Consider the following 23,527-nt stretch of genomic DNA (forward strand, 5'->3'; position numbering starts at 1 on the left):
TTTTAATTATAATAAATAATTTTTTAAAAAGATTGGGGTGTCGGGTTTGGTGTGGAGGACTGGGTGGTCATAGGTTTGTGCCGACTAGGGTGGGTGGGAGTTGTGTGGGTTCGATCGATCGGCTAGGTTGGGGCTAGGTGGGAGTTCGCCGCATAAGTGTGGTTTGAAAGTAAGGGTTGGGGTTTGGGTGGGAGTTCGCCAAATAAGTGGGGTTCGAGATCAGAGTTAGAGTTAGGGTTTGGGTGGGTGTTCGCTAGACTGGTTGGAACACTAGGGTGTAAAGTCAAAATGTATCTAATAAAAGGAACATATGGAGTATTAGAGCAACTCCAATGGTAAGCTAATTAGCAAATTAGCTTTTAGGCCACATAAGATTTTATAGCTAATTTTTATGTAGTAAGTTTGTGCCCTAGTTACTAGCTTGTGGTGTTTGCCAGAGAGAAGAAGAATCTGTCATGCACATGTTAAAAAGATTACAGTTTAGCCTGAGCAATTTGGAGTAAGTGCAATTATCCTATGGTTTTGTCTCACTCTCTTTGTAGTATGGGTGACTGGTGGGAGCACTATTTTGGTAATTTTGGAGAGGATATGGTGAGTTTAATTACCATGTGTTGGGCTATGTGGGGCGCAAGGAACAAATGTGTGATTGAGGGTGAAATCCGAATGTTGAGCAAATTGTTGCCTATGCTTTGAAGATTAATACGAAGGGGCATGAGGTGGGAAAGTTGAATAACGTGGGGAATGGAGGGGTGGAAAGAGTGTCTCTGTGGGCGGGTCTCCTCCAGCATTTGGTGTGGTTCAAATTATTGTTGATGCTGGTGTTTTGGGGGAGGTGGGGATGGGGCTGGGTGCAATCTGCAGGAATAGTGAGGGGGTGGTGCTTTGGAGAGCTACGATGTAGTGGAGTGAAAAATGAGAGACTAAGATTGCAGAGGTGAAAGTGATATTTTGGGGCATGAAGATTGCGAGACACAAGGGTATTGAGTTGCATTGGGATCGAGAGTGATAATCTGGTGGTGATTGAGGCAATGAGGAAGCGTTTGTATGGCTACAATTCCTTTCATCTGATTATAAAGGATATTCTAGATTTTTTTTTTCTAATTTTACTAGTGATTCATGGTCTTTTGTAAAGCAAGGGGGTAATAATGTAGCTCACAAATTGACTTACTTTCAACCATGGGAGTTTGGCCAATGGGTGTGGAGTGATGTAATCCCCTTCTCGCATTTTGGAAATTTCTTCGGTTGATCTAAATGGGTTTTTTTTTTTTTTTTTTTTTTTTTTAAAGTATTAAATTTGTCACTTCCAAAGTTATTCACTAATAATTTTATGTTTTACACAGATCACTAACCAACTCATACAATTAACTAACTCATACAATTCTACACTTGCTAGTTTACAACTGCATTTATAATAAATGTAGGTGACCGTCAACTGATGTTAAAACCGCAAAGGTAACACTACATGTACAATTGCATAGTTCACACTTCACTGACAGCTATACAATTGCATAGTTCACACTTCACATGACACGATTAATTTGCAATGATGGCCACGACAAAAGAGTCATCCTAACCACATTTTTTTTTTGTGGAAAACTCATCCTAACCATATTTAAGATATAATAACTTGTAATAGACTTATGTTACTCTACTTTTCTTTCGTTTGTTGTAAACTCAATTTAATTAATGTAATTTCGTCGTTTTCAAAATTTTTTAAAAAAAACCAAAAAAAATTACAGACAAATGGAAGTGTAAAGATAAACTAATACTCCGTAGTTTTTAAAACAGGTTTACTCTAAACCCTTTAAAGGTATGTCCCATAATTGGACGATCGTATAAAGACTCGGCCCATTTATTTATTAGACGGATCTAACCCATTAATAACTGTGGCGGGTCATGGGTCTGGCTTTTAATAGGGATCCAAGGCGTCCAATCCATTGAATTCCTCTATTGAAGCGCAGTTGCCGTTCTCCATTGAAGAGCAGTTGCCGTTCTCCGTTGAATCTACTTCTTGTATCCCCCATTGAAGCAGCTTCTGAGGTAAGTTGTTTGTATTTGTTATCATCATATCAAATATCCCTAAAATTATGAGATAATTGAATCAAATATCCCTAAAATTATGAGATAATTGAATCAAACTTGGTTGCTAATGTATTGCACAATACTTTAATGTTAGGATTCAACTATGAAATCAGAGCTCTTTTCCCTGGGCCCAGGGCTGCCGCCCCTCCTGCCCTTCCTCAGGGACGGGCCTGCATATATATGTTTTGTTCTTCCAGCGATGAACCGAACTAGTTATAACACATATAGGGAAAGAAGAACTCGTCCTGTTGACACGCTTTTTTTTTTTTTGGTAGAAAATTGTTGTCTAGAAGATTTTGACGGCGATTTAGTTATCGAGTGCAAGTGTTAGAGGCTGATGAGTTGATAGTCTTGATAATATGGTAGGGATGGAATTATAAGGTTGAGGCAGAATTGTTACGAAGTATTATGCAGTATCATTTAGTGTCCGACTTGGAAAAACCATGTAATATATCGGCATCTACATTTGGGAAATTCTCTTTGATAACATTTTAATTTTATGAATTGCGAAAATTCTTATTATCTTTTGGTAAATCGAATTTTTTATATTAAGCTAACCAAGACGTTAATGATAATTGTAATAAAATATTTAACTAGAGTTAGTTTATTTATTTACTTTATTATTATTTTTTTTACTTAAAAAAAAAAGAAATAATTTTTTTTTAAAAAAAAGCCACCCCTTCCCCCACCAATCAGCCACCAGCCCACCACTCTCCGCCCCCACCCACGCTGGCGCCCAGCCCCTCTTTTGCCGGCGTGCCGGCCTCCCCCTCAACCGACAGGAGCCAGTATCGCAACCATACAGCAGCATCAATCAGCCAACCACCTCCCCTCCCTCGACCTTTACCTTCAATCGCTGGCGTCTTTTTTCGATCCTGCCCCCTCCTCCTCCCCCGTCCTACCCACCTTTCCTCACCTTCGTCTTGAAACCTCGCTGAAGCGACGAACCTCAATGTCAACGCATCACCGCTGTCACCGGCCCAGCCCTATCGACGATTCAATTACTTCCGTTTCCGGCCGATTCAATTACTTCAAGAGGTTTCGCGTTTACTTCCGATTCAATCGCTGTCACCCAAGCCCAAGCAGAAATTAGGGTTTCGCGTTCAATTTCTGGCCGATTTAATCATTTCAAGAGGTTTCGTGAGCTTGAATATCATCATTTTGATGTTGAATTCATGTTTATGGTGATAATTTTCCATAGAAATTGGTGAAGGAAGAGGATGATGTGAATCGGGGTGAGGGGTTGAGACTTGAGAGTCGAGGTGTGGAAAGGAGGGAGTGAGGTCGCCTCTTGTCGGCCGACGCAGGGTTTGGGGATGGTTGGTCTGTAGGGGACGGGCGCTAGCAGGGGAGAGGGAGGGGGGCTGCCGCCGGCAGGGTTTGGGTTGGGTTGGTTCGATTTTTATTTCTTAATTTATTTATAAAATAATTTAACTATTAAAAAATTTAAGAACTAATCATGGTTAAAAAATTTAACTAGAGTTAGACTCATAATTGCATACAATCATCATTAATGTCACCATTGGATTAGTTTAACAAATTAGAGTTTACCACGGATAATAAGAATTTTTAAAATTAAAAAAGAATTTCCCTAATAACTATGATAAATCACAAGTTAATTGTTGAATTGATCTTACTTAAACTACTAACGGGGAGGGATTTCTCTTTTCCAAGAAGAGTACTTACCTCAATGCTGTTGTTGTTTTCTCTTATCTTCATCGTTCATTGTATATGATGTTTGAATAAAAAAAGAGAAGCTTTATTAGAGCCCTTGAAAGCATCTGACTGAAATTGACTCATAATTAAATAATTTTCTTCTATGAGTTATCAATATAGAATATAAATAACGTGATAAATCATTCAATTGTATGCAGGCTAGTGTTACATGTTGGAGCTTGACCAGAAAGCAGGGAACTAACTTGATTGAGTGACATCTTATACAATGGATTTTTCTCCCTTCAAGCTGGATCTGGACGAGCTTTTAAAAGAGTTTTCTGAGGTATGTCTTTTGTGGCCATACAATTAATGATGTCCACAGTTCAAATTGATTAGACATTACTAGTCAATTTCTGGCCTTTTATTTAAGAGGGAGGTGTTAGAATCTTTTGTCATATTGTCACTTTCCTTCTCTGTCCCATTTGTGTTAGCCTGTATGCTTTGTTTCTTGTTGGATTGATTTTCTTTCACGTGATTGTATTTATAATCTCCCAGATTTTTGAAGGGGAATTACTGTCATAGCTTTGCTCTTGCCAATACTGCATTGATTTCAATCTTGTATAGTTAAATGCAAAACGCCAAAAGCATGTTTTTGTCTTGATAACTAACTAATTGTATTTTTTTTGGCATGCAGGGCGAGCTCAAAACTTTAGTAGACATGAAAAAATTGTGGCTTGAACGGAAGTTTTCCTACATATTTGAGGCTCGGCCTTCTACCGGCTTGAACATATTTATGCAAGTCTTGTACAACCATTCTATAAGTAAGTTACTTCTTTGATGCTTAATGATGCAATGGCGTTAGTTTGTTCCTAAGATGCATCTTGTATGTTTGATCAACAAGGTGAACTTTTCATCATTTCAAGAATGTATAGCCAGTTATTCCTCTAAAATTATGAACTATAATTGAATGTCAATTATTGTATATAGCTTAATTAGGATTTATGCCAACTTTTCTGTAAGATTCAACCAAAAGACTGAAAATGTAAAAGAACTGTAATATATTCAGCTTGCTTACCAAGTTTAAGGCTTTAGGAGAGTTCAATTGCATTTCAATTGGATTAATACTTATCTTAATGGAACATACAAAAATTATGTCATGCTACTCATGACTCATCACACGAACATACTGCTGTCAGTCTGTTTGCTAATTAAGAGAGTTGGTAATTCAGTTGAAGGCTTAATGGTCAGTGCTTCTTGATAACTGGATTGTGGTTCCCGCTATCCTTGTTTGGAATAGTTATAGCAGACGCAAGAAGAGAACTCTCCTAGAGCCTCAATTTTCAGGGTTTTACTATTGATATATAATATTTTCATTAACATCTCTGCAGTTTGACTTGTGTTCTTTGTCCTTTACAAATATTCGGGGAGCAGGGTTTATCTATGTCCCATATTCATTCATTATGTGCATTTGTTGTAATTGACCAATTTTCCATTTTTTTTTTCCTTTCTGAACACCTCTTTCACACTTTGTTTGGATAGAAGGAAATGGAAGGAAAAGAAGGGAAGAGAAAGGGAGGGGGACAAACTCTCTTGTTTGGGTAAAAGATTGGGGGAAGGAAGGGAAAGGAGAGGGAGGGATCCATTTTCCCTCTCTTTAATAAGCATAATCCCTCCAAATTTGGAGAGATTTGGAGGAAAAATGGAGCTCACCTCCCCCTCCCTTTCATTTCCTTTCCCTTCCTCCTCTTTCCCTCCCCTTCCTTTCCTTCTTTATTTGCTATCCAAACAAAGCGTCAGTCTTTCCTATATTCTGTTTTTATTGTGAGTTGTAGTTAACTATGAAGTCAGTTAGCTGGACTAATAAGCAAATGGCTGCGGAATTTGTGATTGTTCCATTATAGTATAGGACCTTTTCTCTTTCCCTTAGTTGCAGCACTGTCCATCCTTTAATGTTTGTTAAAGAGCTTGCATAAATTTGATTATGGCTACAGAAGAAATATTGGTACATGTGGTGCAATATTGCCACTTTTCTGCTGTACAAAAGAAATACGCTGCACAGACTATTAAAAAAACACCAAAACAGGTACTAGAGAAGACTACGAGCCAAAGGGCTTGCTGTTTATTGAGAACAGACCAAGTAAGGTCAAATGTACTGCACAAGAGATGAGAGGAATGTAATGTTCCTAAATGACACATCTCAGTAGCTTTGAGGTTACATCTTCCTAAAGAAGAGTGCTTTTAATTTTTCCAGCCAGCACTGAATGGAGTCTTGTGAATTTGTGATGGCTACTGTTGATTAACGACTTTCCTTATAATGTTTAGCTATTGATTGCATAGTTAACTTGATAAGGCTAGCATTATCCGCAGAACTGATGTGCATAGCGTTAGAATCAACATTGCTTGTGTTTAAATCAAGAGAGTAATGCCTGAATCTTTGTAGCTCACTACTCACTAGATGGGGTGAGGATTAAATAGTTGAAAAGGGGAAATATTAGAAACTCCTGTGGGCTAGATGTGGATAGATTGGCAGCACAAACAAGTTAATCATCTTCCAAACGAGTGTTATGCATTGATACACAGGATACCCAAATAAAATTAAATGTCAAAATTGTGTTAGAGAAAATGGATGCAGCTGTGAATTGTGAATCCAATTTTCTTTGTTAGTGCTAGCGCCTAGCAGAGTGGAAATTATGGAAACACATAAGGTACAGAAGCAACAATTGAACTGATAAAATGTGAGTCAACTGTAGAAAAGGATTGATAATCTGAAGTTTTAAATTATGTTCCTCGAAACGCAAATAGGATCCAGTGAATTTGTATACATACTTATTGTATAATGGATTCATATAAGAAGTAACCCCTGGTTTTGATCCATCATTTCACCATTCCTTAACATGTATGATATATTGGCTCTTTTTTTTTTTTTTTTTTTTTTTTTTTTTTTTTTTTTTTGATGTTATGAGATTTCATGCATGGTATGAATCATATTATCGAAAATCGGTTCAGAGTCAAGTTCAGGTTAATAGTCTTCTAATTGTCCTTTACTTATCAGGTCTATAACTCTGATGGCTGATATTCTGTCCCTTTTGAAGTTTTGAGTCTTGACAATTCACTGCCTTTTGACTGTTTGAAATTCAATTATTTTTTTGTTGTTTGACGAATTCTTTTGACCTTTATCTTTCTGTGATCATGTGTAGGTTACATGGTCTCCACTAATTCTTTGTCACTGAGATTGGGTGCCCTCTATGCCCTCTATTGTCTCTATGAGACACAACCATTCCAGCCTCCCTTCAAGATTTATCTATCTCTTGGTGAGTCATTGCTTTTTTGTACGAGTATTTTAACTTCCGTCACTTCATTGTTGAGACTTAAATGATATACAAAGTTAATCAAGTCACAGCTGAAGAAGTTACCTTTAATTGATTACTCTTGCCTTTCCTCCCTTTAATTGATTACTCTTGCCTTTTTCAGGTTGCTTATAACTTATTATCTGGAAACCTAAATATATTCTTCATAATTGCTTTCCTCTGAAGTGATCCTGGGAAATTAGTTTTCTTCAAAGACACTCATTTTAGGTACGAATATGGATTTGCAGAAATGCAGACCCATGCAGTCTAATATAATGGACGTGTTAATTTTTTCTTTACTACACACTTCACCAACAAATTGATAAAGTATAAGGTCACTAGAAATCATAAAAGTTGGTCCGAATAATTGGTGTATTACGAAAACATCTTATATTTCTTGTCCCATTAACAGTGGGCAAGTAGATGTGCTCATGTCTTATTTGATTGATTAACATACATCCTTTCACTCTCCACCTTTTTTTTGAGATGAAAGTCATGTAACCTCCTCTTGATGGACTTGACAGGAGAATTACAAAGACTAAAAGCTCTTGTTGTAAATGCGAAAGAAAATGGAATCAAAGTGGTATCTGTTTTGGTCAAAAGGATGCTAGAGAAGAATGCATTTTTGTTTGGCTTTGTCAACATAAATGATTATTCTGAGAAGGAAAGGATAAAGGAGTTGGTAGATGTGCAGAATGCCTGCATAAAGAAGATGCATGAAAAGTATGCCAAACACTCATAAATTAAGATTTATAACTTTATCCAGCTTCTTTATGACCTCATCTTGCTGCTTTTCCTTTTTGTAGATTGTTGGCAAATACGGAGATTGAGCGTTATCTTCACCTGGACATGGTATGCTGCATACTTTTGTGATTTCAGGTTTCTGGTTGATTGTATTTTATAATTTTCGTAATGTCTCATGATATCATTGTCATATAGATTGATGCCCAAGCATATTGATCGCACACAGACACAGACAGAGTCACAAGCACACTCACTGACATAGTCCACACACACACACACATACACTATCACTATGAAACCTAGATATGTCTAGACCTCCAAAGCGCCTTACCCTCTTTCCCAGTTTGTGATGCTTGTCCACTTAATATATTCGCAAGTTTTTTTATCTATAGTTTTACTTGGTTTAGTAACAGGTTCAAACCTTAAAAGTTGCTTATTTTGAGTCATTAATGAACCACTTTGAGGAGGTTATCAGTATTTTTTTTTTTTTTTGCTCATACCTAAAATAACTTGGATAGCTGTTTTTATTTCCTCTTTTGGGTACGAACTTGTGTGAGCATAAAATATAAATTTTTCTACAAGATTGTGATCACTTGTTCTAAGCAATTGTTTCTCTTCTTTCATTCTTCTTTCTGCTATCTTTTGAACTTTCTTGTATAATTGTTTGGTGAATTATTAGTTAATGGAAAATGCATGTCTGAGGTACTCTGAGCGTTTTTCTTTTGAATTTATGAAAGCAATTTCACTGCTGATTGTTTCTTAATTGCTTGAACTTCTGGAACAGGGCATGGAACTTGACCTTGAAGTGCTCAGGAAAATGTCCAAAGAATATGAAGGAACTAAAAATCTTGCTATCAGTGGTATTTTATTCCATTACTTTGCTTGTCGCTCGGTCAGGTTCATTATTCCAAAAAGTTATCACAAGTTCTGTGTGCCTTGTCTTGAATATTTTCCCCTGTTTTGTCTTGATTTATTGAACCCTGTTACTGATAGGCCATTAACCAAAGATGCAACCATGTCTTGAGCTCTTGACACTATACACTCATAGGAACCATGTCCTGTGTCTTGATTACTCTAATACTCTTGTATAAATGACACCTATAACCTTATTTCAATCTCATGTTTCTGAAATGACAACTTGCCCCAGGTTTCCGGAGTATTTTTAGGTTAGCAACTTTAGCCTTTAAGGCAAGTATAAGATCAGTTTCTAGAAAAGATAAATTGTAAAGGTATCCTGAATTTTGTGTTCTGAATACGTAGGTGATTCCCGGTCCTCATTTTTGCTAATTTGGTAAAACAATTTTTTCTTGTTTCTTTTGTAGAGGCTGGTAGGGTAGTCGATATCGAAAACATAAAGCATATCGCAGAAGATAAGCTGACAATTGAAGATGAAGTGCAAAAGATAAATGAGGAGTGGGGAAATCAAAAGGAAATGTTCTCTCAGTTTATAAGAACAAACCAGCATCCTGTTGTAACTCATCACGAGAGAAGAGAGAGACAGCACGAGCAACCAATGCTACTTACTGCCACCGAACAGCAGCAAAGTGACGATGAGTTACAACACACTGGTTTCATGGAGCTTCTTATGGGAAATGAATCACCGTTGGCCGATGGCGATTTTCAACAGGCTCCAACTGAGCTGGATTCGGCACCTAATGAAGAGCAAGATTATGATTTAGAGTATGCTAAGGATCTGGAAGATCAATTATTTGGTGATATGTTATAATTCATTTTTTATGGCAGTGAAAACATGTTAATATGTGTTCCATCTGAGTTTTTCTTTTAGGCCTGTAGATAAATTTACATTGATTATGTACATTTTTAGATAAAATCTAGGATCATTTTCCAAAGTAAGCTTTATTACATTTTTAGATAAAATTTGGGACAGCGTTTTACATATTCAATTTTTTTTATTAGAAAATTTTAAATTAGAAATTACGAAATTAAAAAGAAAAAAGTCAACATGTGAGACAACGTTTTACACATTGTTTTTTTTTTTTAAAATTTTTTTTTTTTAAAAAAAACCAGGGTATAAAACGCTGTCCGAGACAGCGTTTTACCCTGGAAGCTTAGTTTGGTAAATAGTTTTGCCATGAGTCTACTTTGCAAAATACTTTGTGAATTAAGCTCACTTTGGAAAGAAATCCTAAAATTTACACATAAATATTAAACAATTATGTGTACATATAGCACTTACTAAGTCTTTTGTTCAACCCTAATATATGAATATATTGTTTTGTATTAAAAGTTATATTCTTGCACTTGAGGTCATGATGTGCACCATGAACCCAATTGACAAAAAATTACAGAAAACGAATTTATTCTAGTGTTGGTTTTACAATAGGTGGATTGGTAATTACTTCCTCCGTTCCTGAATGCTCCATACTTGCAATGAGAAATGATTTCGCATGATACGATTTCATGTTGAGCTTAGTTACTACGGAGATAATTAGTAGTGTTTTTTTTGAAGATTTCTTTTGCTTCCTGACTCAGTGCAGTGTCTTGCTGTGCCATTTAAGGACCTGAATAGTCATAACTTGATGCGATCGAGTACGGTTCCTGTGGCAGACCTCCTAGGCAAGAATATACGAAATACATCTTTACATTGATTCATTAATTTGACAAACTTTATTATCAACTGTTTACATGGTATAAACGAGATTAAGGCAGAAGATCATGATTTTAAAGTGGTCCTTGTACGCCAAATCAATGCTTTGGAGTGTATTTCTCTATGACCCTGATCACTCAGCGATTTTACAAAACAAAATATTCAGGAATTTTCAGATAGATGATACTCTGGTTGAATTTGGAATAGATGGCCAAGTTGTTCGTTATGAGCTCAAGATCATCTAATTAGTCAGGTTCCAAGGTTTTTGCATTTAGTGTTTCTCACCTTCGCGAGGCCAATCGGCCATTCATTGCAAATGTATGTATCGTGAAGCATAGACTTGAGGCCAAGAGTTCACAACATATACTAGTACAAGTTTACAATACCAATTTTACTCAATAAGTTTTAAGTAATGGACACTTTTATTTCTCAATCAAAAACATGGATCGTGCAATACGTATTGAAATCTTGAATCATCTAACATTCGAAACTATTATACAGTAATAAAGAACTAGGACGCGATACAAATGATTTGTTACTATAGCCTAGAATATGGAAAGCCAGAAGGTACCTCAACCCAAAAAGACGTTCCTAAATTTGCCAACATTGGATCAATGTAGTCCTCGATTGTTTGGGCAGAGGTTAAATCATAGACGCCCATGTTTTTGTGAAGTCCTAAATCACTAACATAGTATATGCAATTAGGCTTACAACAATGGGGAGATGCCTCCATTGAAAAACAAGAATTAGGACCCAAAAAAAGCGCTCTACTCCCCAAACTCTTCAGTTCTTTAGTCTCCCCGTTATCAACATTCACCTCCCGAGCTTTGAATCTCGAAATTGCTCGGTCATAGAAAAGAAGGACTTGTAATAACATCCCTGAAGATTCCACCAAGTATACCTTGTTCCACCTACTTAATTCCTCCGATTCCCAAGTGCGTCTTTTAATCAGAGGTCGAATAACATCATCGAATCCACTAGCTACAACCATTCTCCCTTCGCTATTGACAGCATAGAACTCGCCATTATAAGAAGTGATATCAGTGACATCTTGTACATAAGGAAGTTCCGTGATCATAACCCACGTCTTGCCCTTGCTATTCCAAAACCCGGCAAGATGGGATATGGTCCAAGACTCGAAAATAATAGCAAGCGTGTAATGAGAAGCGGTTGAATTTGGACACTCCGAAAGAGCAAAAATTGCGTTGTTGTAAGCGTTTGCATCTTCCTTATATGAAAGGGAAGAAATTCTAATTCTTTCTTTAGTAAAAGGGTGCACTAGAGATACATTTGCCTTCCTTGCACCCAAATAATAATCCAGGATAACTAGCCACCCTCGCGAAGAATTCAAGTTTCGTAGTAGTCGTCGTCATCATCACTCTCATCCTCCTCGCTATCATTGCTACGGTCACTCTCATCGTCTAGAGATGGCAAGTTCTCGCGCCAAATCGAGTGGTTGTAGAGTCGGTAAAATCGAGCCTTGGAAGAGTATTTATACAAGGGTTCTGGCGGAATCTAGAGGTAAGTTTCATTGCGTTTCTCCAATTGGTACAAACTAAACCAAAATTTTCAAAATCTTCATGACACTCAACGTGCTCCACTAATGTGATCGTCAATTCGAGAGGAAGATCTGCATAACTCTTCTCCATGTTTAATTACTTCCTTAGAACACTCAAACAATCAAATAAAAATAAAATTTTGATAAACTTGCGCATGTGAAAGAGTATTGCATTATTGATAATTAAGGATAAATCGACTTCTCATTTATTATAAAGTATAAAGATTTTTTTATGAAAGAAGATTGAGAAAAGTTGATAATTATCATTGCTTAGCTTAGGCAAGTATATACGTAGTAAGTTGTTTCAACAGTAAGCATGATGATAGGAAAATGCTTCATAAGATTTCTACATGAATAACAATATGAAAAGATATACATGAGAAACTTTTTTTTTTTTTGGGTAACATTATTGATTTTGAGTACTTATTTTGCTTAAAAAAAAAGTTTACATTTGTTTAAATTTGTTATCAATCGTTATGTTATTTAAGGGTTTGTTTGATGATTTTTTGTTTTTTTTATGAAATTTATTTTTGTGTTAATTTTGCTAATTAATGTTTCATAAATCGTTGAATTTGCTCATTTACAATTTCTTGTGTTATCAATAGGCTAAATTAATGTGCTTTTAGATAAATTTTACGCTGTTCATGTAAAAAAATAATAAATTTGCTGTGTTTTGTTTACAAAATTTAAGTTTGTTTTTAATTCACAATATATATATATATATATATATATATATATATATATATATATATATATATATATATATATATATATATATATATATATATTTTACCTAGGCTTAAATACTTTGTATTTTTTTTTTTGGTGTTTAGAGAGCCACAAGGGCGGGGGTGACCTGGAACATAGAAAGAAGCTCTAACCACTTGAATTATCACTCACTCTCTTAAATACTTTGTATATGTTATCAATTGAGGACATATATCAGTATATGCAAAATATAAGCTTAATTTGCTTAGGATTGTTCCTGTTATATTTGTGGTCTTTGTTTTACATTGGTTATGTGCAGTGGCGGAACCAGAAAAATTATATTAGAGAGGCCAAGTTTGATATTAATTTTTTTCACAAGGCCAAATATTTTTGATACAGAGGTCCAAGTTTGTAATTTTTTTTTCTTTTTCTTATTACAACGCACAAAGAAGTTTCAAAGCTTAAACTTTTTTTTTTTTAAAAAAAGAGGTTAAAGCCTAATTAGTAAGAAAAATGAAAATACATTTATAAATCCTAAAGCCCAATAACTAAATTCTTATGGTGATTAATACATGTGGAATGATATGAGTAGTTAAATTAGCAATACAAGGAGGAGAAAAAAAAAATAGCAAAGATTAGAAGCAGGATTTGAACTCCAATCTATAGTAGTTGCAAGATTCTCTTTGCAACCATCAAAAGCCAACTAGGCTACAAAGAAGAACAATTAATAACAATTTGTAAAAAAAGATTAAAAATTAAGCCAAGGGGGAGGCCATGGCCTACCCCAGCCCCCCCAAGCTCCGCCCATGGTTATGTGTAGACTTGTCAATTCGGGTCAACAAATCAGATTCGGGTTATATTTTAGGATATTTAGATCGGGTTGGGTTTGGGTTCTCTTTCAATAAATCGGATTTGTAATCAGATCGAGTTGGATTAGAAGTGATCATTGGGCGGGTCGGGCCGGAGCTGAAAATTATGGCCATTTCTCGAGCCAGGCCAAGCTTCGGGCCGAATTTTTGTGCCCAAAATGGTCGGGCCGAGCCTAAAAAATCAACTAAATATGCATAAAAACACATTCACAAACCCGTCCAAAAAAATCGGGCCGAAAAATTCTGCCCAAAACCCGTCCAAAATCGGGCCGGGCCATACTTGATCAGCTCTAGGTTGGATTACCGGATCGGGTCAGGAATTGACATGTCTAGTTACGTGGCATTTGTATGTTGGATGTTAATTTTGAATTTCTTAATATCTTGTGAATTTTGAAATGACAACAATTGCTGATATCACAACAGAGTTTGTAGTATATGTTACTGTAATCTAGTTTCGAAGGCTGGTTTTGATACTTTATACTATTCTTGCAGCAAGTGGAAATAAATTTTTCTGTGAAAATATCTGCTTTAGAGACCTACGATGAGACTGTAGTTGATCTTTTGTATCGTAGTTCTGGTACAGTTCGACTTTTGGATGATCCTGAGGTACTTGTTGCCATATTCTCCGTATCTGATACGTTTTAGATTTAATTTGTTTCTTGCATTTGTATTAAGGCATTTATAAAAAAAATAAAATTGGTTGTTAGCATCAGAGGCTTATCAAACAGGGCTTAGATTAAGGTACAGTATAATAACTTTTTGCTTATTTGAACAAAACTTATCTCAGTTTGATTGCTCCAGTATGTTTTGCTCTAATTTTGCAGCTCAAAGGCAAGTAAAGGAGACTGCCTTGAATGATAAAAGTTCAAGATCACATCAGATAGTGAGACTGGTATTGCACCTGCTTTGAATGAAGTTTATAGCCAAGTATTTACTAGTTTAAATTATTAGCCTATTAGTTCAATTGGTCCAGCACTGTACTCTTAGAAAATGTAGGTTCAAATCCTACGTAGGCTACTAATTTAAACATTTACAATAATTGTACTCATTTGGATGAACATTATAAGATGTTATGGTCATCACAATCATATACGAAGTATATCATTTGACTTATGATTACTCTTATCTTTAAATGAGGAAACATTATTGCTTATTTTAGCCAATTGATGCAAAAGAGCAAAACAATGTTGCTCATTTCAAAGATGAGCAAAATATTTTTGCTCATTTCTTAGATCAGCAAAATTTTTGTTCATTTTGGGGGGTTTATATTATGTTAATAGATAGAGAAGGTACCAAAGGTACCCATTGTTAAGGGTAATGAGTCACATGCAGATTAAAAGTGACTCAATTTGTGTTGTTCGGCCATGATCACTTTATTTTCTTACCTCATTTACTTAATGTTGTACATATTCTTGGTGTCCTTTTTAGCTCATTAAAATTTATGTCAAAAACTATGTTCTCTATCTTCCACTCATTCTCTATATTTAGGCCTTGTTTGGTTGCATATGAGAATTAAATGCCTATAGGAAGTTACAATACATGAGAAATTTTATTGCCTAGGAAATACTAAAATTGTGTTTGGTTAACATATAGGAAATCATATTCCCATGAATTAGTTTCTTGTTTTTTTTGGTTAACTTATGTACTCCCTCTGTCCCTTTATTTTGCCTCATTTGACTGTGCGCGGTCTCCAAGACACGTGTTAAAACGTTTATATCTCCATTTTCATTTGCGTAAAAATTATAAAAAGTTGATATTAATTAAATTTACAGTGAGACGAACCAATCAAGATCACACATGACTGTATTTCATTTAGTAGAACAACGGAAATCTATAGTCAAATTTTTCTAAGTTTGACCCATATTGTGGCAATGGAGCAAAAAAATAGGGACGGAGGGAATAATACCCATGTATAATTATAACTTGAACTAGTTTTCCAAAATTTTGAGGACAATATTGTAATTTCACCCAAAATACATGTGGGAAGTTTGAGTGACCAAGGTAGGGTGTGGGAAATTAATTCCCATGTTTTGTAGGATTTCTAAATTCCTTAGGAATTTCCACTTCCTACATTTTTGCTAACCAGACAACTACTTTTAAACACATTTCCATAAATTTGTATTCCCCCCATTATTGAAGTGCAACCAAAAAAGGCCTTAATTGAAAAAGGGATACAAAGGTTATATTTGATAATGTTAGAAGGAAAATACTTAGATTTTCAAACTGGAAAGTTCATGTAAGAAAATTGTATGTAATTTTGCTTAATATTATACTCTTTGTAACAACAAAGGTGGTAAGGCTTCTAAAGGTAGTTCAGCGATGGAGCTTAATCATATTTTGTAATACTTCAATTTGATTTATATATTAAGCATATATATGTAAAGAAAAAAAAAAAAAAAAAGTAACAAGAGTTTTATGCAATTATAAAGAAAACACATTGCTAGTTGCTACAAAGATTAGATAAGTTTGTTTATTGTGTAGCAATTAAACACAATTTTGTAACATTCTTTCCTTTGATAATTAGTTTCCATCACCATGGTACTTAAGTTTGAAATAATCAAGATTGTCTCCAACCTCTTCAAGTGATTTAGAGAAAAAGCTTTTGATGATTTCCTCGGTTGAGAATTTTCTATAAATAGGTGGATTATCTTCTGATGTTAACTCCTTTATTGGACCATATATCTTCTCAGATGAGAAAACACCACTAAAAAAGAATGCAACAGAAAGCCTTGGTCTAGCACTTTTCGCAATCACTCTATGACATGCACCTTTTATCATATCGTTGGTTATCATCTGTAAGATATAAGATAAGAATTAGATATAGTGTATCACTGCAATGTAAAGCTTTAAATTTACACATTAATCTAAGAATTAGAAATTTTAATGATTTAAATATATAAGGAAACGAAGAAAACCTAAAGTATGTTTCCGAAGTTAACAATCAAACCACCAGTAACAGGCTCAATATTAACCCATTTATTCTCGTGAAGAACTTGGAGTCCACCAATACTATCTTGTAGAAGTATTGTGATAAATGAAGTATCAACATGAGCATCAGTTCCCATGGTTAATTCTGGTTCCGGACATGCTAGGTAATAGTTGTTAGCTATTGACCAACTTTTTGTACCTTTTGCCATATTTCCAAGGCATTTGGGTTCAAGTCCAAGACCTATTGATATTAACATGAGTACGCGATCACCAAGCTTATGCATAGGGTTAATATACTCCAATATTACATCCCTGCAAAATGAATTTAATTTTCAAATATATATATTTAAAACCAACTAATTGAATTGTAGAGTACATAATTTATGTAAACTCTTTTATGAGTCAATTAAATTTTCACTAGATGCCTTAATTTATTAATAAGAAACTCAAGGGTGATTTTATTTGATATAAATTGTCGCATACTAAAAAAAATATTAATTGATGACCAACATATAGATTGATTTGATAATTTGTTGTGTGCTCCGTACTCTGGGATGGAAACGGGTTGGATTTGGATGGACCGAATTCTTCTAAGTCCATAATTTGATCAACTCTAGATGCAGGTAATTGGATCCAAATACGAATTTACGTATCCGAAAAAGAAATATCTAAAATAATAGTTTCTTTAAAATGAAAAAATTTACATGTTGATTTGGATCCACATCATGTAGCTATATATTATTTCGTTTTTAAAACATTATTATTTTTTTTATATTTCTTATCAATAAAAAACCCAAATGGAAAATTATTTTAAGTTCATTTATCTAACTTACAGGCTTATACCATTCGTTTTCCAAAATAACAAAAACAATTAAATTAAAAAAAAATAAAAAAATAATTCCACTATTTCATTTAAGTCAACACTCAACACATTTCATTTAAACACTTGCTAACACATAATTTCATAGGTTAAAATATTCAATCGTCAATGAGCGAATTTCATTAAAAAAAATAATAAAAAAAAAATTATTTGGAAATAGATTTTGAAACAAAGAAAACAATACCTCATATAACTTTGCTTTTTCTTATATTAAGAATAAACCATAAGAACAAATCAAAGTAACTTATTTGGATAGTGCCGAGAACAAAGTCAAAATTTATCAATTAAAAATAAACGAAGAAAATATATTTTAAAGTTATAAATTTGGTAAATTTTAACACTACATAAGAGAAACACTTAAAGAATTTTTATTATCATAAAAAATTTCAAATTAAATAATAAATACACTTTACATATAATAGTATAAAATAAAATAGGATCCACAAGTCAGAGATGAACAAAATTTGGATCTCGAATACAGATTCAAATCTATTGAGTCCAAAATTAGAAGATTCAAATCTTATAAAATGGATATAAATTCGATCACTTAATTGATACAAACTAAGTCCAAGGTCCATTGTCACCTCTACATATACTGATAAGTTGTTTAAATCCAAACTCTAATTGTGAGTTTTAATTTTATGTGATAGAGTATTTGATGTATGTAGGCTTAGGTTTTAGGGAAAATTATATTCCCTTTGCCACCAATTTAAAGCCTCATTTGCCTTTTGCAAAAAATTTAGAAGGAGAATGAAGAAAATTGTTGAGGTTTGGTTGATTAAAAGTAAATAAAAAAAAAATAGGTAGCGAGTTTGGTTGCTCAAATGTGAATAAAAAATAACGGTAAAATTAGATTTTTGTTTAGAAAAAAAAATTATGGGTAAAATGAGACTTTTATTTAAGTTTAGGAGTATATATATTTTATGTATAATTAACACCAATTTTGTAACTCGATTTGGAAGATAAATAAATTAAAGTCAACATTATGTGAGACATACAAACTTACTTGCATATAGGAGGCAACTCTTTAGGATCGACTTCGCCGCTTGTATGTCTAGCATTAATATAAAAAGTGTCCCTCCAACATGCAGCCTTCGACTTATACAAGTCGTGGTTGCTAAAAAAGTACACAGTCTTTGATTGAAAATCGCGAGTGTAAAACTTCTTCTTCGTTTCAGCGTCTTGTTCATGAAACATTTGACATTGATCAATCATCTTCTCTAATAATTCTTCAGGAACACCATGGTTAATCACTTGAAAAAATCCCCATTCTTTTGATGCCATAATTATTTCCTTGGCAATCTTCGCAGTTTGATCATTATTTTCATCATTGAGATAAGCAAAGTCTATTATTGGCACACTTATATTTTCGGAAGATGTGCCAAAACATTTTAGACGATCCTCAAGTGGCCTAATGAACATGTTAGGAATTTTTTTGATTCCTGCATCTACAAGCCCTTTTACCCCAAGTTTTCCTTCATCGAACGCCTTGAGTTCACTAATTCGATCATAGCTACTTTGTGTTTCATTAATTGCATTTTGGGTGTCCATTGGATCTATAAATATTTTTGAACCAAGGATGAAATAGCTTGAAAATAATTTTTTTTCTTCTTTGGTTTAGAGTATTTTAGGATTGATGAAAGTTATAAGAAGACTTATGCAGTATATATATAATATTGGTAGATCAGATTCATGAGGAAATCATGGCCTAATATGCTTGCTTATCCATGTGAATCTCATTAATTGGAAATAAGTAGCATATACCTAGTGCATATGAGGCATGAGGTCATTGCTCTATCATATGAGAGAGCTGATTAGCCCATGTGAATCTCATTAATTGGAAATAATCAACAGATTGCCAGTGCATAAGAGACATAAGGCATTATTATATTGCTCTATAATGTGAGATAATTGACTAGCCCATGTGAATCTCATTAATTTGAAAGAACCAACATATAGTTAGTGCATAAAAAGTATGAGGCATTGTTGTTGTATCATGTGAGAGAATATTGGGCAAATAGAGTAATCGTACCTCCGTTTCATAACAATTGACACATTCAAAATTGGCACACATACCAATGCATGATTTTGACCTATTATTTATAATTAAAGATGAATAAAAATTATCAAAAAAAAAAGTTGATGTTGTTTAACTTGACATTAATATTTATTCAAATATTGTATAATAATAATAATAATAATAATAATAATAATAATAATAATAATAATAATAATAATAATGGATTGTCATACATTGCTCAAAATCTATAGCCATAATTTGTATGTGAATAGTTAAAATAGTCAAGTTGTGTCAATTACTATAGAGGGAGTACAAAAAAAAAAAAAAAAAAAAACTCTTGCTTATAGCTTGCAACACTCGGTTTAATGTACTTAATCAATGAGTTGATGAATATATGTACTCTTCATGCCATACTCACTTAGGCCCTGTTTACTTCACCTTAAAAAAATAATATTCGATAAAAATAATTTCAGTTCAGTTAATATAAGTTCAGTTTAGTAAAAATAATTTTAGTTTAGTAAAATAATTCCAGTGCAGTAAAAATCAGTAACTTTAAAGAAGAAATATAAAAGAAATTCAGTAAAAATAATTTCAATTCAGCAAAAATAATTTCAGTTCAGTAAAAATATTTTTTATAAGCAAAAATAATTTCAGTTCAGCAAAAATAAGGTGAAGTGAACGAGGCCTTAATTTGATTATACTATAGTGCTTTAGCGTATATATCACACCACTTTTGCTTCATTATATTTATTTTCCCACAAAAAGAATTATATGTTTTAAATTTATTTATCTAGTGCTCCCTCCATTTTAAAATAAGTTAGGTATCAATTGCACAATCTTAAAGAATTTCTAAATTACTACATACCCTGCTTCTTATTTTTTTCAACGAAGGAATTTTTTATATCTCACAAATACTCGTAATACCCTTTATTCCAAATAATAAGAAATGGAGGTAGTAAAAAAGTATTAGAATTGAGCACAATTTATAAACCAATACATCTCATATAGTCATATTCTCATTAACTTAAGATTATAAACCAATAATTGAATGCCATCTATTAATTATGTTTTTCACATTAACAAAGACACAATAATTGGAACCAAATATTTATGTAATTTTGTAATCCAAAATGTAATTAATTAAATTAAAAAGGTAAAATGAGATTTTAATTAAACAAATTGAGGTTTTATTAATTTAACAAATTTTTGTTCAACCATTAGGTGATTTCTCTACATCACCAAGAGCTTTACATCTCAGGAACAAAATTAATAAAACTTGTAGTCCTTATCTTGATAGAAATTAGGTAAAGATCGTGCACTAATCGTAGTAATCGACATGCTAGTCTATATGATGAATCAAATTAATTAGAAGTAATCAATTCAATTAAATGATAGGTTAAAAATTTCTCTATCACAATTTTTTTTTTCTTTTTTTTTTTTTTTTTTTTGATGAAGTCGTCTATCACATGATAAAATATAAAGAAAATCAGTTAATAATAAACCTTTGCCTATGAAAATTGAATTAAAACTCATAGCTTTAGCCCTTATCTTGGTAGAAAATATGCATGAAGAAATTTAATTATAAATTATTAAATTAAAGAAATACAAACTAGCAACTCAAGGCATTGTCCGGACTACACATTAATTATCAAATTAAATGGTAGGTAAACATGAAAGACTTGAGGTCATTGCTCGCTCTATCATGTGATAATTCGTAAAGAAAATCATGTGATGAATGACTCAACATTATCTAACCAACAAACTAACATTTTTTTTTAATCCTCACACCATTCTCACTTAATTTGATCACAATATATATATAATTATTGATTCCACTCAGATGTCACACTTCTTATGCATCAATACTATTTAATTCACAAAGACAAATGCATAAGTTGAATTTGCACATGAAAACTAAGGTCATATTTTGCAATTTCCTTTAAGCTTATGCGAAAAGTGTCTTGATGAGATAAGTTTTCTCGCTCTAGACCACGATAATAATTGTCTTGTTAAAACACAATTATTTAAGGTCCTGTTTGGTGGTAGCGTTTTAGGTTGTGGTTAACGTTTGGATCAAGTCAAAACACTAGTAGGAAAAAATAATCGGTGTATTTACACTTATTAAATATTATGCATTTATTTTTACTGTATTTTCACATTTCAACCGCTATTTATATCAAACACTCATTCTATTTACTGCTACATTGACAGCTAACGTCTACCCACTACTAATTGACAACTACCCGTTATTCGACCGCTAAAAGCTACTCGCTACCGTTACTTTTGTCAAACAGGACCTACCTAAGTCTGTTAAGTTTACCCTTAGCTTATATTCAAATCTTAGATTAGAAAAATAATAATAACATACGAAGTATGAAAAGTAGTTATAATAAAATATAGGGTATTTTGATTTTTACCACCTTCAAATAACCAAATAATTGAATTTACCACCTCCAAAAAAAAAAGATTTACTTTACCACCACCAAAATTTCCAAAAAATCGATTTTACCACCAACTACCAGATTCCGTCCATGAATCCGTTAGTAGGGCCCACATTTTTGACGTTTCTTCTTCATCTTCCCCGATCTTCCATGTCAACCAACCAGCAACGAAATCAACTACCTCGGTTGGTCGGAATTTCGTGTGGGTTTCGCGTCTGGGTGGTGGTGGTTTCGAGTCGCGATGGTTTCGCGTCTGGCTGGCGTGGTTTCTGGTGGGTGGTGGTGGTTTTGAGTCGGGGTGGTTTCGCGTCTGGGTGGCGGTTGTTTCTGGTCTGGGTTTGGATGGTGGTGGGGTTGGTCGTAGCTGTTAGGTGGTGGCTAGGGTTTTGAGGTCGGAATTTGGTGGAAAGGGGTAGAAATCGGTGCGGCTGTGGTGTGCGGTGCGGTGGTAGCGATTAGGTGGTGGGTTGGTCGTAGCTATTAGGTGTTGACTAGGGTTTTGAGGTCGGAAATTGGTGGAAAGGGGGTCGAAATCGGCGCGGCTGTGGTGTGCGGTGCGGTGGTAGCGGTTAGGTGGTGGGTTGGTCGTAGCTATTAGGTGTTGACTAGGGTTTTGAGGTCGGAAATTGGTGGAAAGGGGGTCGAAATCGGCGCGGCTGTGGTCTGCGGTGCGGTGGTAGCGGTTAGGTGGTGGGGTTGGTCGTAGCTGTTAGGTGGTGGCTAGGGTTTTGAGGTCGAAATCGGTGTGGTGGCTGTGGGTCCCGACGGTGGCTGGTAGCGGTTAGGTGGTGGGGGCTGGTCGTAGCGGTCAGGTGGTGGGGCTGGTCGTAGTCGGTCCGGTGGTGGGGTCTCGACGGTGGCAGCAGCCACCAATTGATGGATGAGGTTTTTTAATTTTTTTTTTGTTTTTTTTAATTTTTTTTCTAAAGCTTACCCAATAATATGGTGACACGTGTGCAAGGTAGGCCCCACTAACGGATTTTTGGACGGAATCCGTTAGTTGGAGGTGATTGGTGGTAAAACTGATGTTTAATTTTTTTATGAGGTGGTAAAGTAAATCTTTTTTTTTTGGAGGTGGTAAATTCAATTATTTGGTTATTTGAAGGTGGTAAAAATCAAAATACCCTAAAATATACTTTGTATATTAAAAATAAAAATAAATAATACTATTAAACTTAAAAATGAAATTCAAGTTTATTTAATATTAAAAAAAAATTAGATTAGATAAAAAAAATAATTAAATAAGAGAAGTGATTGATTAAAAAAATATTTTACAAAAATACTAATTAAAAAAATATAAAACCACGTTCAATTATTTATAATTTATTCGGCTAAAAAATTAAGTTTTAAATTAACAAAATTTATCATATCTAATGATAAACTTTATCACCACTTTAAATTCAGTATTTTTTCAATCCTATATAAACTCATCTAATGTCCCACATAAATAAATGTAAAACTTTTGCAAGCAAAGAAGCATATTTTAGAATTTGAAAATCATGAAATTCTTGAATGATATAGTAGTGCTATGTATAAATATAATTTGTTATTACGATTGAATATTAAATGTTAAATTTAAATATTAATAGAGACTCGTGCATCGCACGGACTTAAATCTAGTATAATATACAAAAATCAAATGATTTAATTAAGCCATTGATAAAACTTAAATATTTTTTCAAAAAC

At 33.9% G+C, this 23,527-nt stretch overlaps 1 protein-coding gene and 1 pseudogene across 1 annotated transcript; one reads left to right on the forward strand and one right to left on the reverse strand.

Annotated features, from left to right (window-relative positions):
- Positions 1–48: 48 nt before the first annotated feature.
- LOC110689667 lies at positions 49–9,595 on the forward strand. Its single transcript, XM_021866437.1, has 8 exons — positions 49–2,040; positions 3,957–4,081; positions 4,433–4,559; positions 6,936–7,049; positions 7,610–7,808; positions 7,892–7,937; positions 8,614–8,689; positions 9,152–9,595. The coding sequence occupies exons 2-8, from the start codon at positions 4,025–4,027 to the stop codon at positions 9,553–9,555; spliced, it is 1,023 nt and encodes a 340-aa protein (XP_021722129.1). The 5' UTR covers positions 49–2,040; positions 3,957–4,024; the 3' UTR covers positions 9,556–9,595.
- A 6,411-nt stretch (positions 9,596–16,006) lies between these two features.
- LOC110689915 lies at positions 16,007–19,096 on the reverse strand (annotated as a pseudogene).
- Between the last annotated feature and the right edge of the window lie 4,431 nt (positions 19,097–23,527).

Source organism: Chenopodium quinoa, unplaced genomic scaffold (genome assembly GCF_001683475.1).
Source record: "Chenopodium quinoa cultivar QQ74 unplaced genomic scaffold, ASM168347v1, whole genome shotgun sequence".
NCBI lineage: Eukaryota > Viridiplantae > Streptophyta > Magnoliopsida > Caryophyllales > Amaranthaceae > Chenopodium > Chenopodium quinoa.

Bases quoted from the DNA above. Each gene is read 5' to 3' on its own strand.
- LOC110689667 (XM_021866437.1), top strand. From the start codon at position 4,025: ATGGATTTTTCTCCCTTCAAGCTGGATCTGGACGAGCTTTTAAAAGAG. The intron at 4,082-4,432 runs GTATGTCTTTTG...TTTGGCATGCAG, and splicing joins TTTTAAAAGAGTTTTCTGAG to GGCGAGCTCAAAACTTTAGT. The intron at 8,690-9,151 runs GTATTTTATTCC...TTTCTTTTGTAG, and splicing joins TAAAAATCTTGCTATCAGTG to AGGCTGGTAGGGTAGTCGAT.